Source organism: Camelus bactrianus, chromosome 32, assembly GCF_048773025.1.
Source record: "Camelus bactrianus isolate YW-2024 breed Bactrian camel chromosome 32, ASM4877302v1, whole genome shotgun sequence".
NCBI classification, from domain to species: domain Eukaryota; kingdom Metazoa; phylum Chordata; class Mammalia; order Artiodactyla; family Camelidae; genus Camelus; species Camelus bactrianus.
In genome coordinates, this window is record NC_133570.1 from 16,550,013 (window position 1) to 16,566,771 (window position 16,759).

The 16,759-nt window shown below is 53.2% G+C and overlaps 1 protein-coding gene and 1 non-coding gene across 7 annotated transcripts in view; both read left to right on the forward strand.

Annotated features, from left to right (window-relative positions):
* The window catches only part of KIAA1671 (KIAA1671 ortholog), a 158,800-nt gene that overhangs the window by 136,924 nt on the left and 5,117 nt on the right, over positions 1 to 16,759 (forward strand). For 5 of the 6 annotated variants that reach the window (XM_074356217.1, XM_074356218.1, XM_074356220.1 and 2 more), the window contains 6 exons: positions 3,442 to 3,560; positions 6,684 to 6,939; positions 9,624 to 9,798; positions 11,513 to 11,637; positions 13,542 to 13,684; positions 15,461 to 15,543. In XM_074356217.1, the coding sequence (XP_074212318.1) occupies positions 3,442 to 3,560; positions 6,684 to 6,939; positions 9,624 to 9,798; positions 11,513 to 11,637; positions 13,542 to 13,684; positions 15,461 to 15,539 (897 nt within the window). In that variant the 3' untranslated portion in view covers positions 15,540 to 15,543. Of the gene's footprint in view, positions 1 to 3,441; positions 3,561 to 6,683; positions 6,940 to 9,623; positions 9,799 to 11,512; positions 11,638 to 13,541; positions 13,685 to 15,460; positions 15,544 to 15,724; positions 16,754 to 16,759 lie in introns of those variants that run through there. The other variant, XM_074356219.1, reaches the window with a different exon arrangement.
* TRNAG-ACC (transfer RNA glycine (anticodon ACC)) lies at positions 13,853 to 13,926 on the forward strand. The gene has a single exon. It is a non-coding gene; the product is annotated as a tRNA-Gly (tRNA).

The following is a 16,759-nucleotide window of genomic DNA, read 5'->3' on the forward strand; positions in this document are numbered from 1 at the left end:
GCCCTGAGAGAGCCCTGTCTCTTGAGGGTTCTGAGGACCCAAGAAGAATCACACTTTGCCCGGGGTCCTTCTCCTCCCCGATTCTGGGGAGGGCCATGCACGTGGCTCTGATCACATCGGCTCCTGTCTCCTGAGCACCTGTGACGTGCGAGGCTCCAAGCTGAATGCTTTCGAGGGATTGTCTCCTTGAAGCCTCAAAACAAGCCTTGTTTTTTCCATTGAGGAAACTGAGACCTGAGTGGGTGGGGTCCCTTGGCCAGGCCACCCAGCTGGGGCAGGGCAGAGACAGCAACCCTCCGCCTCCACACCCTGGGCTGTAAGCTGTCCCTGAGCAGTCACCCCTCTGCCTCCTGCTGAGCTCAGCACCCAGGCCACAGGCTCAGCACCCAGCTCGCGGCTGGGGACAAGGACGTCAAGGCCACTGGAAGCAACCCCCAGGCCCTGACCTCTGGCCCTCAGCTCTGACCCAAGTGGGGGACTGAGTTAGGGAGTGACTGATTCTGTGACATCTTTGAAAACAGTAAGCAGCTGGGAGCAAGCTCAGAGGACCACTTCCATTCCTGGGTCTCAGGGGGCGATTCTCTTAAGGGTGGCGGGCATCTGAGCATGTCAGGCGACCTTTCAAGGCGAGAACATCCAAGGTTCCCCAGCTGGGGACTGACTTCATCTCTAAAGTATGCCAACAGCCAGCCCCGCGTACTACCGTGTGCTTGCAGGTTACGCGACTGTCCCAAGGCTCACTCACTCATCGGGAGCCAAAGCCTTTAACACACGCTACCCCTCAACCATGTGATTCTCTGCCAAGGGAGCTCTCTTGTGGGGAACAAGCAGAGATGTGTCACTCTAGCCCCAAGGATGCGCATCATATTGTTGATTGTAGCAGTGAGCAAAGGAGGGAGGGGATAGCTCAGTGGTAGAGCACATGCTTAGCATGCACGAGGTCCTGGGTTCAATCCCCGGTACCTCCGTTAAATAAATGAATGAATTAATTAATTAATTAATACCTCCCCCCCTTCAAAATAAAAGGAAAAAAAAATTTTTTTTTAAACAGTGAATAATCATCAGCAGCCTAAATGCCCCGACACTTGGAACTGGTTAAACGAACAGTGCTGCGTCCAGGCAGTGGAATAGTCTTCAACCGTTAACAATGATGGTCTGGATGACTTGACCCAGAGGAAATTCTGGGCAGGATTATGCCAGAATATGGTCACTGGATGATGGGTGATTTGAAAATGTTATTTGTGTTTTTCTGTAATTTCTAAACATTTTACAATGTGCATGTGTGATTAAGGTAACGAGAACAAGAAAAGAAATCTACAGACAGTGAAATTAGGGCGTGTGAGTGTGGCCGTTTACCCAAGGTGACTGAGGGGTTTATTCTGATACTTGGAGGTCCTTGCACACACCTCACCCACAGCATCCTCCTGGACCTCATGGGGTATGCAACTGTCCCCAAAAGATGAGAGAAAGAGAATGGGGAAGGGGGTGAGCATTTATTGGGTGTTTTCTGAATGCCAGGCCCTGGGAGCTGTCACATGGGTCCTCTCACTGCAAACATGCCCTTGGGGTACTATCATTTCCTCACTGAATCCTTGCCACGTGCCTCAGAGAGGGAGACAAAAGCCCTGAGGTCACACAGCAAAGCTTTCTCCCCGAGGTGCGTGCATTCCACGGGACCACATACACTTGCTCCATTAAGGATGATTCCATTGAAGCTGCGAAGGGGGGCGCCCCCACTACCTGGGAGGAAGGGACAGTCAGCCCGCCTCCACTAAGCACCTGCTGGGTGCCAGGCAGGCTCTGGCTGAAGAGCAAAGATGATGGAGCGGCCGGTCTTAAAGGGTGCCTCCACCGAGTCACAGAATCTCAGGGGCTTTGTCTTTGTTGTGACCTGCACCCCCGGTTCCCCAGTGCCTGGCACATAGTAGGTGCTCAGGAAATGTCTGTTGTGTAAATAACTTATTCATCAACTTTACCTGGAACAACGAGTCCAGAGTGGGCAGGAGGAGTCGAGGGGAAGGCGAGACCACTGTCTGTGGGCTGTTGCTGTGGCTTCGGTGGGGAAGGATAGAGAGGAAGGGGGGACAGCACAAGCAAAGCCAGAGGCTGAAATTGTGAGGACTGCTTGGGATGTGGTTGGTAGTTTGGGGCGGGTGGGATGGAGGACCCATTGGGGGCAGGGGTGGGAGATGGGACTGGACAGGAAATTTGGGGCTCAATTGTAGGGGTGTTGGATCTTAGCAGGAGGACCATAGGGAGCCATCGAAGGTTTTTGAGCAGGAGATGCACACTTGAAGCATATTCCAGCAGAATATCCTCCTGACCTCAAACGGATACTCAAGTGGATAACCCTATTGGTTTTTCTGGAATTGGGGCAAAGTTGCTCTCACCCCCGCCCCCATCCCCCCCGTTCCCTCCACATTCCTTATCCACTGGCCCCAAGTCTTCAAGAGATGGTGGCTGGGAACATCCTTCAAAGCTCAGAAGTGAAAGCCATTTAATTGCTCTTGTGCCAATGGCCACCCAAAGGGTGGGAGTTTGGGTTCTGCCTTGAGCACTCCAGCTGCTCCCCAGTCAATAACGCAGGGGCCCAAGCAGTGGCCGGTTCAGTAGTCAGTCACCAGGAACAGGCTTTTAGTTTCCAAGTGAACAAATTGGGGAAGCCAGCGGTTTGGTCATTTGATGGAGATCTGCTGCTGCCAGGCACCAGACTGGGCCCTGCGGCCAGTGCCATGGATACCAGGACCCTCTCCTAGAGCCCAGGGACCAGTAACTGACAGGTGGTGACAGAACCAGGGACCCAGGCTTGCAGTCCAAGCCCCCTGCCCGGGTTTAAGTTCCACCTCCCCATTTACTGGCTGTTTGATTTAGGGCATGTCACTTCACCTCTCTAAGCCTCAACGTTCTCATCTGTAAAATGGGGATTGTAATGAGCCCTACCTCATGGGATTGCTGTGGCACCGCAGCTCAGCGAGGCAATACACAAACAGCTTGGTCGACCCCGGGCACAAGTTCAGTGCCCCGTGGAAACTGTGCTGGGTGATGCTGACGGGGGAAGCCGGGGACAGGGGACGGGTTGGGGAGTACCCCAACCAGACTGATAAGTCCTGGGAGCGCTGAAGACAGAGAGAAGTCTGGCCTGGCAGGGGCAGCACCTGGGTAGGGTGGCACCCACGAAGGATGCTGCGTGCTGGGTGGGTGACCCCTTCATGCCAGTATTCATTCCCAGCTTTGTTACTGACAGTCCTTCATCCTGCATGTCTTGGGAAAATCCAGATTACTGGTCACCCAGGCCCCCAGCCCAGACATTTGGGGCCACTTCTGAGAGCAGTAGAGAGCTGGGGTGGGCTTGAGCTGGGGGCGATGCAATGTGATTTATGTCAGCTGGGACCACGTTCCGAGCATTTTCCCTTGATGGAAGCCTCTGGTTTGTCCTTGCAGGACCAGCTGAAACAGTGTTTCTCCAGGCGGACCCCTGAGGCCAAGGACACTGACACGCTCGTGCAGGAAGCCGACAGCCAGTATGGGACGTGGACAGACCAGCACCAAAGCGGGGAGAGGTAGGGTGTGTGGGGCGGGGCCTCCGGGCGGGAGTCAGTGTGGCCCACCCCTCTCCTGATTTCCGTGTGACTGAGTTGAACCTGTTTTGTCTGTACCTGGAAGAGTAAACCGTTCTTTTTGTAAAAACAGAAATTTTTACAAAGTACCAAAAAATTATTTTTAAAAAATGATATATGAAATGCCCAGAATAGGCAAATCCAGAGAGAAAGCATATTCATGGTTGCCAGGGGCTGGAGGAATAGGGATTTACTGCTCAACAGGTACCAGGTTTCCTTTTCGGGTGATGGAGATGTTCTAGAACACAGGGTGGTGATGGCTGCCCGGCTCTGGGAGGGTGCCAGTCAGATTCACGTTACATGTACTTTACTGTCATGAAACAAAATTAACAAAGAAAAAAAAAACCACCTCTAACCCCAGCACACAGATACAACTTTCATTAATGTTTTTTGTTGTAAGTTTTTCTAGACTGACTTCTGTATATAGTGTGTGTTTACAGATACAGGAGCATACGATACATGTTGCTTTATAAGCCATGTCTGATTTAATATCACCCCAATTAGTAGCTTGTGGGGCCCCTCAGGTCCCAGCCCCTGACTGGGAGGGAAATTATGACTTGGTACCTGAAGATTACTGAGAGTCACCTGGATCAGGAGACAGGCAGGTCTGAATTCCAGCCCCACCCTAACTGGCCATGGGGTCCTGGGTAAATTAGTTATGTTTTCCAGATTCCACACTCCTCCTCCACAGACAGGGAATGATGCTTGTAAAAACAGCCAGGATTTATTGAGTGGACGGGCCAAGCACTGTTGTAAGCACTGAGACATAACATTTAACCCCATCACCCCATCTTGCAGAGGCAAAGACTGAGACACATGGGGCTGTCAGGAAGGTAACCTGTGCAGCCATTGGCATATTTCCAGGCACACAGGGGGAGCCTGATACATTGTACCTGTTCATTTTTTTAATACAATTTTCTTCTCGCCCTTGGGTGGGATTGAACACAGTAGCAGCGTCGTGGACCCCCAGGGTGGACCTGTCGTGTTCTCAGCTCACGCCTTCCCCCGCCACGGGCTGCAGGATCACACGGTCTTTTGAAGTCAGAGGTTCCCGGGTTGGCGCAGCATGGCCAATCAGCAGTTGTGTCACTGTGTTACTCAGTTTTCTCATCTGTGGGTGTCATGCCCGTGGATACGGTGTGTCCGTGGCTGAGCTGGACTCAAACGCATGTCTCCCCTCCTCTTCCCTCTCCCCCCCGACCCGCCCTAGTCAGGAGCAGTCACATCCCTCTGCTGGGTTATGACCCATAGCAGCCATTGATACTAAAGTTGGGTGGAGGCTGATGGAATTGGAAATGGGTAAGAAAAAGAGAAAGGGAAGTACAGGTTTCTTACAGTACCTTTTTGTTTTGGAGGCTTTTTGTTTTCTTTGCAGCTCCATGATTTGTGTTTAGTTGATAAGCTTACTTGAATCTCAGTAGACTGCTCCTGCGGGAGCTCTGGACTGCGAGTCTGGAAGCCTGGGCCCTGGGTTTGCTGTCCCTGTGTGACTCTGGGACTCCCCTTCTCCCTCTGGGGCTGCATCCTCCCAGCTCTGATAGGGAGCTAGGTGAGATCTTAGGTGGCCACTGGGATGTGGCATCACCCCCCCCCCGTCCTGGCATCGCCCCCTCCTGTCTCCCAGAGGTACTGCGGCTCCTCCTCCTGGGAAAGGCCCAGGAGCCACTGTGCTCCCAGCCCTGTGCAGCAGCGCCACCTGCTGCCTCCTCAGTGGCATTTCCCCCATTTTTTGTGGATTTGCCTCAATCCCACCCCACACCCCAACATCTCGCCTATTCCAAGTAGTAAAATCCTCCCAGAGCTGACAAAAAGCATAGCTGTGTTCCTACAGTGAAATATCAGTACACTGGGCTTGAAGGTTCTGCCCCAGGGTGCAGTTCAGGGATCTTTCCGGGCCGATCGGGGAGGTGGTGTCAGGTGTGCCCGTCTCCCCGTCCTCAGGGTAAGGCTTCCCTGTACTCTTGACTTTGGAATCTTTTTAATGGGAGGAGCAGGGAGCCTTTTTAATTTAATGGCTTGCTTTGTTTATAAATTTTCTATCTTGTGTGGTTCCAATTATCCAAGTGGCTCTGGGAATACATTATCATGGGAACAAATTCCGAAAGGAGGAGAGGGTCATGGACGTGGGTTCTGGAGTCTGGTCCGCCCCCCTGGGGAAGCCGCTTCACATCTCTGTGCCTCGGTTTCCTCATCTTCAGCGAGGTTAATATTTCATTTCATGAAGTTAATCCTACCTCGTAGGGTTGTGGAGATCAGATTGTGGAGACAGTTCTTAGGAGAGGGCCCGGCACGTAGTAAGTGCTCAGTAAGTCTTCAGTGAGGGAGTGAATGGATGAGGGAAGGAAGGAAGCAAGGCAGAAGCTTCCCCGTCTCCTGCCCTTCTGCTGGTGACAGGTAGTAATTATTTGATCAACATCAGCGCTGTCCAACAGAAATACAACGCAAACTGCAAACTCAAGACATACATGCAGTTTTAACGTTCCAGTAGCCACATCAGAACAATAAAAAGAAACAAGTGAAATTCATTTTCACAGTATATGCTGCACTAGGCTGGACCCCAGAAATTGACACATTGTAACTGACTATACTTCGGTTTAAAAAAAACAAAACAGTATATTCTGTTGAACCTAATAGACCCGAAAAACTATCATTTTAACATGTAATCAATATCAGGTTATGAATGAGATATTTTATTCTTTTTTTCACTCAAGGTTTTGGGAATCCCGTGTGTATTTTGAACCCACGGCACATCTCAGCTGTCGCTCACCACATTGCAAGGGCCCAGTGGCTACATGTGACCAGCAGCTCCTGTACGGGACAGTGCTGGGTTAGAGAGTCTTGAGTGGGACGGGACTGACTCCTCCCACTCTGCACCTGTCCAGGTGTTCTGCATGCACAGCACCCACCTGTGTCCGGAGTGGTTCTCCTCCCAGGATGTTCTGTCTGTCTTGTTTCCCGGCGTATAAAGCACACCCTACACCCTTCTTTCTGCTGCTTCCTTCCCTTGAAATTCAGCTCTCTGAAACAACCTGCCTGACCGTGTCTCCCTTCCTTCCTTTCTCGCAGCTTGGCCCCCGAGTCCCCGTCCCCCGACAGCAGTGCCACATCGGCTCGGAAGCAGCCGCCCAGCAGCCGTTTGTCCTCCCTGTCCTCCCAAACGGAGGTCACCTCAGCCGGGGACCAGCACGACTGCTCCAGGGACCAGCGGAGCACCAGCGTGGACCGATCGAGCACCGACCTGGAGTCCACGGATGGGATGGAGGGGCTGCCCCCTCTGGACACCTGCCCTGTGAAGACAGTGGATGACTTCTCCTTTATCGATGTAAGTCGGTAACTGGGACCACATGCTGGGAACAGTCATTTCTTTTTAAAGAGACATTCTAGCATCTCCCAGTGAATCGCCCCTTTCAGGGGTAGAATCTGTGCCAGGGCCCCCTCTGGTGGGAGCAGACGGCACAGTCCGACATGGGCCTGATGGCTGCATGTGGCCTGGACCTGCCACATACCAGCTGTGTGTCTTGGGGCAAGTGTCTTCACGTCTCTGAGCCTCGGCTTCCTCGTCTACTCGTAAAAGAATGGTGGGCTCAAAGGCCTTGAGTACAGTCACATGTGTTCAGATTAAAACTGAGCTGAGCCCTCACCAGTTAGGAAAGCAGGCAGTGTGGCTTCTCACCCTTAGGGGCAGGGAGCCCGCCTGAGGTCTGCAGTGCTGGGCGTGCAGTCTGGACTTGGCTCACACCAATTCCGCTGGGGCTTCTCGCCAAGGTCTTGCCAAGTGGGACCATGTCCCTGGAGCTAGGGGATCCAAGTCTCTGTAAGGGCCCCGTCAGGCATGAGCAGCCCCCAGAATTCAGCTCTCCCAGGTCTCCCATGCAAAGCCACCCCCCAGGATGCCATCCCCCCAGGTCCAGCCGCCTCCCGCCCCTGCCTTTTCCAGACCAGTAGCGGCGCCCTGCAGGAGTCAGGCAGGTTTTCCTTTCCAGTCCTTGAGACATTGGGGGGGGGGCATTTTGCTTCTTCCCTGACAGTAGGGCTATCTGCCCACCCTCTTGAGGGTGCAGCATCTAAATGATGCAAAATCTAAAACGGATCCTCTCTCCGAAGTAAAGCCTCATGTCCACACTCTTAGCAATGGCTACACAGATGCCCCCCAGAGAAGGGACACCACTGTTTTGGGTCAAGGGGCTTCCTGTAGGGCCTCAAAGGGGATTCCCCTTCCTAAATACATTCAGGGTCTCTTGCTGGCCTCTCTAGACAAGGACAGAGATGGGGAAAGACACAAGTCCAGTCTCCTTTGGGGCATCCCACTATATAAATGTGGGCAGAGTGTGGCGTGTAAGGAGTTATTGAGGTGATGTGTTCAGTTATTCATTCAACAAACATTTATTGCACTCCAGCTATGTCCCAGGCATTGCTCTAGCTTACATGTTTGTATGATGTCATCCTGAGCCATAGCATAATTCTCTAGACTTACCTTCTAGGATGCTGAGCCCAAGAGGCAAAATCCCTCTGTCCCATACTTGCAGATCAGGGAACAGATGTGGCCACTGAGTGATCAAAATGCTAGTGGCCCTAAGCACAGGTCCAGCTGATTGTGTGATACCCAGGTCTCCCGTGGGCGCCGTTTGGAGGCTGAAAGGTGGGGCAAGGCACTAAGGGATCCAGCCTGAAGCTGCAAGGGTGGCCCTGGGAAAACAGAGCCAAGCCCCCGCAGGCCAGCCCCTGCATTGCTGTGGTTCCCTCTCACTTACTCCGCATCTGAGTCACCGGCTCTATTTGGTGACAACTGGAGATGTGTGCTGTCCTCTTGGGGGCGGTGCACCCTTTGTGACTTCCATCCCTCCCCCGCTCCCACCAGCCCCACACAGGTCCCTGCACTGGACACCATCGTGGCCAGTTCGGGAAACAGCTGTACAAATATCAGCTCCCTCCTCCCACCCCCAGTGGGGTGTCTGTCACTTACCAACTCCACGAAATGATTCACTGAAATTGGCTCATCATCGCAAACTGAAAAAGCCCCAGGTGGCAGAATTTCTCCAAAGTGGATGTGAGAGGAAGAATCCGACATTTCCTGCCAGGACCTGAGCCGGCCAGGAAGAGAGAAGCGCCCTGTGGGGACAGCTCCCGCCGTGAGCCTCGGTCGGGCACTGCTGGGACCCAGGACTTGCCACCCCTGGGCTCACTGGTTTCTCTCAGCCACCCCAGGAGGGGTGTACTATTATTGTCCACTTTTACAAACGGGGAGACCCAAGTTCAGAGAGGGCAAGTCCCCTGCTTGAGGGCACACAGCTAGGATTTGAACGGAGCAGGGTTTGAACCCAGAGCTCTAAGCCCTTCAGCTCCATCTCCTGGGAGGTCCCTGAGCCAGTGGCTGCCCCACCTCCTTGCTGGGCCCACCTGGGTGGTCTGCCCCCAGCCCTTTCAGTGTGAAAGGTGGTGACCTTGGAAACCGTCACTGACTCTCCACCTGCTTCTGTTCAGAGTGTGATGCTTAAAAACCAATGCCTAGTACTTAGCAGGTTGCTCTACCCACCCCCCAACTGCACCCTGAGGCATTGTGGGTAGAAGAAGGAGCACACTGAGAAGCGCTCAGCTCGTGGACCCTGTGTGGAATAGGTTGTTGTAAGGATTTAGCCAGATGACGTGTTCAGTTATTCATTCAACAAACAAATGTTTGTTACGTACATGCTCACATGATGTTACATAGCTCACATGCCCATATGGTGTCATCAGGAAGGGAAAAGCATCTCCACTGTGTGCCCTCTATACTTTAGGCACCAGGTGGGCCCTCAAGTTCATTTGCTCCCTGGAATCAGCACACGTGGTATGTTTCACAGAGAAATTCAGGCGCGGGGCGTTAGGTTTCTGTTAAAATGCAGAAATGCCAGCCCACATACCACCTAAATAGCGTCTTGTGTATCGCAGCTACGCACACCTCCCTTGGCTGCTGCCTCCATTTAATGTTTCCCGTGCTTTTCCCCCTCCTCCTCCCTGCTGCTCCCACAGCAAACCTCAGTCCTCGACTCAAGTGCCCTCAAGACCCGGGTGCAGCTCAGCAAGAGGAGCCGCCGCCGGGCTCCCATCTCCCACTCCCTCCGGCGCAGCCGGGTCAGCAAGTCGGAGAGCAGGTCTCCTCTGGAGGAGGAGGCCGACAGCACGTGGATGTTCAAGGACTCCACAGGTATGCCCCGTCTCCTCCACAGAGAGCACGCTGAGTGGCAGGGGGGCTTTAGGCTAAACCCTGGGGAGAGCTGCCTGACTTTGAAGGCTGCAGGATATTAGAACACAACAACATAGGGAACTGTGCTTTCTCATCGCACAGGAGCTTATTGGAAACTAGGGAAGAAAAATTTTGAGGGTGATCTATTCACTGGGGCTCTGCAGGTTGGTTGTAAGTGACTGAGACACAATTTCACAGGATTTCACTGTTTTTGCTTTTACCCTTGTTAAATTCACTCTTATCCTCTCTTTGGATTTGTTTGCCAGTCTTTCTCTGGATTCTTGAGTTGGAAGATCAGTTCATTTATTATCAGTCTTTTGGGGTTTCTAATAAATTATATCAGGCTATACATTTTCCTCTAAGGACTTCTTTGGCTGCACCCCATGTCAAAACCTGAGCCACATCTTAAAGACTAGGTAGGAATTAGCCAGAGGAGGGTAAGCCAGATGGAAATATCAACAGGATCAAAGGGGCAGAGGTGTGGAAAGAACATTCTGCAGGTGTGGCAGGGAGGGGGGTCTGTCTAAGCAGTGCAGGGTTGCCTAAGCCAAGGATAGCAGGAGTCATGCTAGAAAGGCTGGGCCAGTTCATGGAGAGTTGTGATTCCTGGCTAAGGAGTTAGACTTGATCTGAAGGTGGAGAGCCAGGGAAGGGGTTTAAGAAGAATGGCAGCCATAGCCGGTGACCTCTCTGCTCTATGCATAAGCAGTCTTTAGTTTACATTGTAGGGGCTTTTGTTCATTTGGGATTTGCTCGTGGCAAATAGCAGGGCATCAGGCCAGGCTCTGGGCTGGGTGAAGAGTGTAGCTTCTGACCGGATAAAACACTCCCATCTCATGTCTGTTATTAAAGGAAAGGTTTAAGTATCTAGGTTGAGACTTCTCCCTGCACACGTTCTTGGTTTTCCGAGCCAAATTCCACAGAGCTGCCTGGAGCAAGGAAAGACCAGAGTGAGGGCAAAAGCACATAATTACTCCCAACTGGAGTGTAACAGCAGCCTTCTGGTTCCCAGCATCCTTGAGTAACTGGCCAAGGGCTGGGGAAAGCCGGGGGATACACCTTGTGAACATGGCCGAAGTCCTTACTTGGCCTGGGGGCTCCAGAGGACCCAGCCTTGCCTTGGTCATCTCCGCCCCCTTCTCCCTCCTCTCACTGTGCCTAAGCCCTCAGCCGGGTCTCCAGGAGGTTGGCTCCCCTCTCCCGTTACTCGTGGAAGAGGGGGGCCAGGCAGTCTATCGCCCAGAAGTCTCACCTGGAGCCCAGTGATGGGGTCAAGTCCCAGTGATGAAAAGTGCTTTCCTGGTCCAACTCTGGGCAGCCGGTCCGCAAGACACACGAAGCCCTCCCCATCCTCTTCTAAGACCATGACCCCCATGTGTTGTTGGCTGAAAGCGTTTCCGTCTCCTTCCCTACTTCTGTCAGAGATTTCCTTCTGTTTCCTTGACCTGGAATGAGCCAGGAGCCCAACAGCTGGGTCTGTCTGGGCCTCTCCCAGGAGCAGACCCATCCTGCCTTACTGTCAACCATAAGGCACCTGAGTTTGTCCTCATCTGTAAAATGGGCCGATGATGCCCGTTGTGTGGATTGCATGAGGGATTGTCTGTGCAAAGGATCTGGCACAGAGGCCCCAGAATGGTGGCTCCCAGTGACTTCAGTGCCCTTTTCTTTGCAACAGAAGAGAAATCCCCCAGGAAAGAAGAGTCAGATGAGGAGGAGAAGCCACCCCGGGCTGAGAGGACACCCGTCAGCCGACCCCAGAGGATGCCTGTGTTTCCAGGAGTGGACCCGGCAGCACTGAAGGTACCAGACCTCATGCCCAGAGCTGCGCTCATCGGTGGCTACAAAACACACAGGCCCCGGATTTCTCACCCTCCTCCCTCCTTCCTCCCTCCCTTCCTCCCTGCCTCATTTTTGAAATAGTCAAAGAGTCCCGAAGAATTGCAAAAATAGAGCGAGAGAGTACCTGTGTAGCCCTGCTCAGCCCGCTTCCCCCAGTGCTAGTGCCCCCCGTGACCATGGCACGTTACCAGGCCAGGACATTGACCTTGGCCCGGTGCTGTGAACAGTAGTACTGACTTTATGTGCGTTTCTCTAGTGACCCCCTGTTTCTGAATCTCCACCTTCTGCCTTCCTTCAGCCCCCAGACCTGCGGCTCAGTTCGGTCTCCTAGGTCAGCCTCGATGTCCGCATCTGTGCAGGGGGCTGAGCTCCTCCTGAGGCATCACGCCCAGTGCCGGATGTTGGGGAAGCAGGAGTGAACCAACCCAGCCTTCTGTCCTTGAGGAATCTGGGGTGCTGGGGGCGGGGGTAGGGGGTAGACAGGGAAAATGATCATTTCGATTCCAAAGGACGGGGGAGTCCAGCACTAGAACCACATCACATTCTCTCGAATGACACCGCAGTCCCGACTGGACTGTGGGCTCCTGAGCCAGGGCTGGGCTGTCTCCCCTCTCCCCACCCTCAGCTCCCCCAAGCATCTCACATAGCCTGGGGATGCAGGGGGTACTGAGTTGGGGGGAGCCTCTTTTACCCCCTCTTCTGGGCCCCAGCAGCCCGAAGAAAGGCAGCCCTTTACTCCCATTTTATTGAAGAAGAGACAAAGAAGCTGGTTGTTTGTGGAATTTCTCAGCTTGACACTGTGCCGATCAGGAAGCCTCCCGTCGGGGGCCACGAACTTGCCACGGCTTTGCTTTTCAGGTCATTTCCAGCAAGAATGAACCATCAGTAAGCAGCGAATGCACGCTTGTCCCTGTCACTGGCTTTACAGGCCTTTGAAACGTGGACATCTTGCGGCCACTGGCCCGGCCCAGAGGTTTTCTGGCTTATTTTGTTAAGCATCAGAACAAAGGCTGTCTTCCAGGGCAGCCTAACACGGCAGGCAGAGGAAGGCCCTGCTCACGGGACGGGGCGGAGGCTGCCGGTCTCGTCCTGGGAAGAGCCCTGGGGTTGAAGTTGGGCAGAATCCCAGTTTTTGAAAACAGTGTGACTTTGGGCAAACTGCTCGACCTCTGACCTTTCAGCTACTCCTCTATCAAAAAAAAATGGAGAAAGCCACGTGTCCTATAACTCACGCCTGGTGGAGTCCAGACGACAGGGGCCCAGTGCACAGAAGCATTCGGGTGGACGGTGGCGATGGCCACTACTGCCGGGGGCTGGGCCAGCATTGCCACGGAGACAGGTGCCACCTGCCACCGCCACACCCCTGGGCTCCCAAAGGAATCCATGCACACCATTCTGAGTCATTCCATTCCCGACGTGCCCTCCAGAAATGGTGGAATCCACCCTGCCTTTTCCCCGTGGGAATCTGATGGTCAGAAACCTCACTTTACTTGTATTCACGGAGCCAGGAGCTTAATAGAGCTGGGCCCTGCCTGTAAGATGCGGCTGCTGTCTCCACTTTGGGTGCTCAGGGAACTAAAGCAGACGGGTTAATGGTGGCTTTTCAGCCAAAGATACTGTGATCGTGCAGATTTTTGATGGTTGATCCCAGTGGTCAAAGATGGCCACTTGGACCACAAGCCTGACCTCTGTTTTTTTTATGGCGTCCAAGGTCAGGCAGTGTCCTCCCCCTGCCCCTGTGTCTGCTGCTTGGGTCCACTCAGATGCCAGGAGCCCCATCGTCCCCATGCAGTGACAGTACCATAGGATGATACCCTTCCCCAGACCAAAGGTGGTTTACAAACTCCACTGTCTTCTCTCTCCAGGCCCAGCTGCACAAGAGGCCAGAGGCGGACAGTCCCAGCGAGACCCCTGGCTGGGCCCCCCAGCCCAAGACCCCCAAGTCCCCCTTCCAGCCCGGGGGGCTGGGCAGTCGTGTGCTCCCCTCCAGCGTGGACAAGGATGAGAGGTGAGGGGTCCTGGGGCTGAGACTCAGGCTGCACTTCTGGGGAGGGGCTTGCCTGGGTTCTGGCGCTGGGCGGAACGAGTTTCACCTCTGTGTTTTCTCTCATTGTAGAACTTTGTTCACGTAAGTTCTGGGCCCTCTGACATCTTACAGACACACAAAGCTGGGGCGGGAGGGTGTAGCTCAGTGGTAGAGTGTGTGCTTACCGTGCACGAGGCTCTGGGTTCCAATCCCCAGCACCTCCAAAAAAAACTAAATAAATAAACGTAATTACCACCCCCCCAAAAACACAAGCCAAAAAAAATTTTTTTTAATAAAATTAAATATGTAGAAATTGAATGTTAAAACACACACATACACACACATACAAGCCTGGGGCAGGGGGCCAGGAACCAGGCCAGCGGGCCCCAGTCCTTCCCCCTTTCCTTCACACCCTGCACGGATGTCCAGGGCTCCGTTGTTGGAAAACTACTGCTCCAGTCCAGCCCTCTCCAGACCGATGGGGAAACTGAGGCATTCTTCCCACTCTTACCCCGCAGGGAAGGGCCTCTGTCTCAGGAGGAGTGAGGATACCTGGGAAGAGGGACCAAAGGGCACAGCCGGGTGAACGGGATAAACTTAATTCAGCCGCCCTTGGGGAAGCAGCTGCCCCGTTCCCAGACTAGGTCTGCTCCCCGCAGAGATGAGCCCAGCCCAGAACAGGGCAGCAGCTGGCGGTGAAGGTTAAAGAGCGCAGCTCTAACATCACACAGCCGGGGCTTCATCCCAGCTGTGCGGCTTTCAGAGCCATTCTCTGAGCCTCAGTTTCCTCATCTGCAAAGTGGGTTGGCTAATCCTCGCCTTCCGGGGTGGTCATGAGGATGAAACGAGGAAGCATGTGTAAAGCCCTCTGCACTGGCGCTGGCTTGTGGATGCGCTCAGTCAAGGATAGTGAAGTTCGTATTGTGAGTACTGTGAACATGTAGAAGTTAGGGGTCGTTCACGGTACCGCCATTGTGATATAAGTGCTGCGGTAGAGCAGGGGTTGGCCAACCATAGCCCGCAAGCCAGATTCAGCCCACTGTCCGTGTTTGTCAATAAAGTTTTATTGGCACACAGCCATCATTTAAGGATTGTCTGCCACCGCTTCCCTGATACAAACACGGGCTTGACTAGTTGACACAGACACCCTCAAAGTTGAAAATGCTTACTGTCTGACTCTCTGACTCCCTGTGATAGAGAAATTCAGAAGAAGGGTTCATAACCTAGATTTGAAGAGGAAAGGTGTGGAAAAGGCTTCGAAGAGAAGGGGATGCCCGAGCTGGGTCATGACAGACAAAGAGGTAGCCACAGTCACAGCACGTGCAAAGGCCCGGAGGCCTGGTGCAACCCGGCGCTGCAGTCAGGGCGTATTATCGGAGCACAGAGTGGGCTGTGGGAAGCAGAAGGGCAGGAAGTTGAGAGAGAGAGACAGGGCAGTGGCTGAGATGGTGCCTCTATTGCTCTGGGAATGCTGGAGTTGCTCTGGAGTCCACGGAGGGCTCCAGCGTTTCTCCAGGGCTGGAGCCCCCCCCCCCCAGAACAGGAGGTCTGCTCTTGAGCCTCCACCATCAGGCAAGGCTTGCTTGGGGTGGCCAGACCCCTATCTGCCCAGAGGACCTTTCCTTCTTCACAGACCCCCACCCCAACCTCAGCCAGTCAGCAATGTCCCTGAGCCCTCCAGAGGGGGTGCAGCTCAGCCCCCACTTCTGCACAGGTGGTCAGGCTTACATGTGACTCCCATTGCCTTTGTGGTTTCAGATCAGAAGAGCCCTCTCCCCAGTGGCTAAAGGAGCTGAAATCCAAGAAGAGGCAAAGCCTGTATGAGAATCAGGCTTGAGCAGGTATGAGGGGCTCTGAGGGGAGACCCAGACAGAGCCTGCAGTCCGAGGAGCAGGGAACTGGGGCCGGGAGGCAAAGGCTCAGAGCCTTAGGATGCTGTAGCCTATGACAGAGAAGGGGAAACTTGAGTGAGGGGGTTCTGGGTTCCTGTAAAGAGGGTGGTGATCATCTGCTTCCTTGCAGGGGAATAAACACAGCTGGACGGCCCGGGGTGGGTGCACAGGGCGTGGGCTCTGCTCTCATGCCCTTGGCCCGCCCTTTCTCACTGCTTCTCAGTCCCCCTTCATAAAATGAACAGGCGGAACATCAAAGATCAGCTTAATCTGAAAGGTCCCCAATTTCCACATTCCTTTACAACTTGTATCATTGAAAATTACTCTGAAAAAAATAAATTAAAAAAAAAATCAAACAATTACACATGCCCTGGTGTAGATCCCAAACAACTGAGTGTCTTGAACTTCAGTTTTCCCATCTGTAAAATGGGGTAGTGCACCCATGTCCCTGAGTTGTCCCCAGAGCTCCCTGAGAACGCACCGGGAGTGATGCCTGTAAGTTCCCAGGGGAGGAGCGCCGCAAAAGTCAGCTCTGCTCCGAGCAGCCCAGAAGACCCGCCACCCCTTGTCCACAAACCTGAAATCCAGAAGGCTCGAAAACAAAGCATTTCCATCCCTCACTTAGTGACAAAACCTGACCTGCATTGTTACAATGCTATTTAGGCTTTATGTGAATATCCATACATTATGCTACAGGCCTATTGTAAATGCTTAATTATGGCAGTGTTGCCTAATATATATGTATCTATTATATGTTACATAATATTTACATATATGTATGTAAGCATATATATCTCTCTCTATATATATATATAATAAATTCAAAAAATTTTCTAAATTCCCCAGTAAATCTCTGCTCAAGCGTTTTGGGGAAGGGATCAGAGCCGGTGTTCATCTGTGGGTATCCGGTGCTGTGCACGTGATATCTCAGTTAAGCCTCCGGCAATCCATTTGAGGACACTGAGGCTGGAACCCTGACTTCATTCTAAACCTTACCTTCATTCTGCTGTATCCAGCTGCCCACCATCTTCCTCATCCCACCCCTCAAAAGCAAAAACAGTCATCTTTCCTGGCCTGTGGCTTGGAGGAGGGGGCGAATTGGGGATTACCAGAAAAGGCTCAGTGGTGGAGGGCCAGGACTCCAGGACTGTCCCTTCCTCTCCAG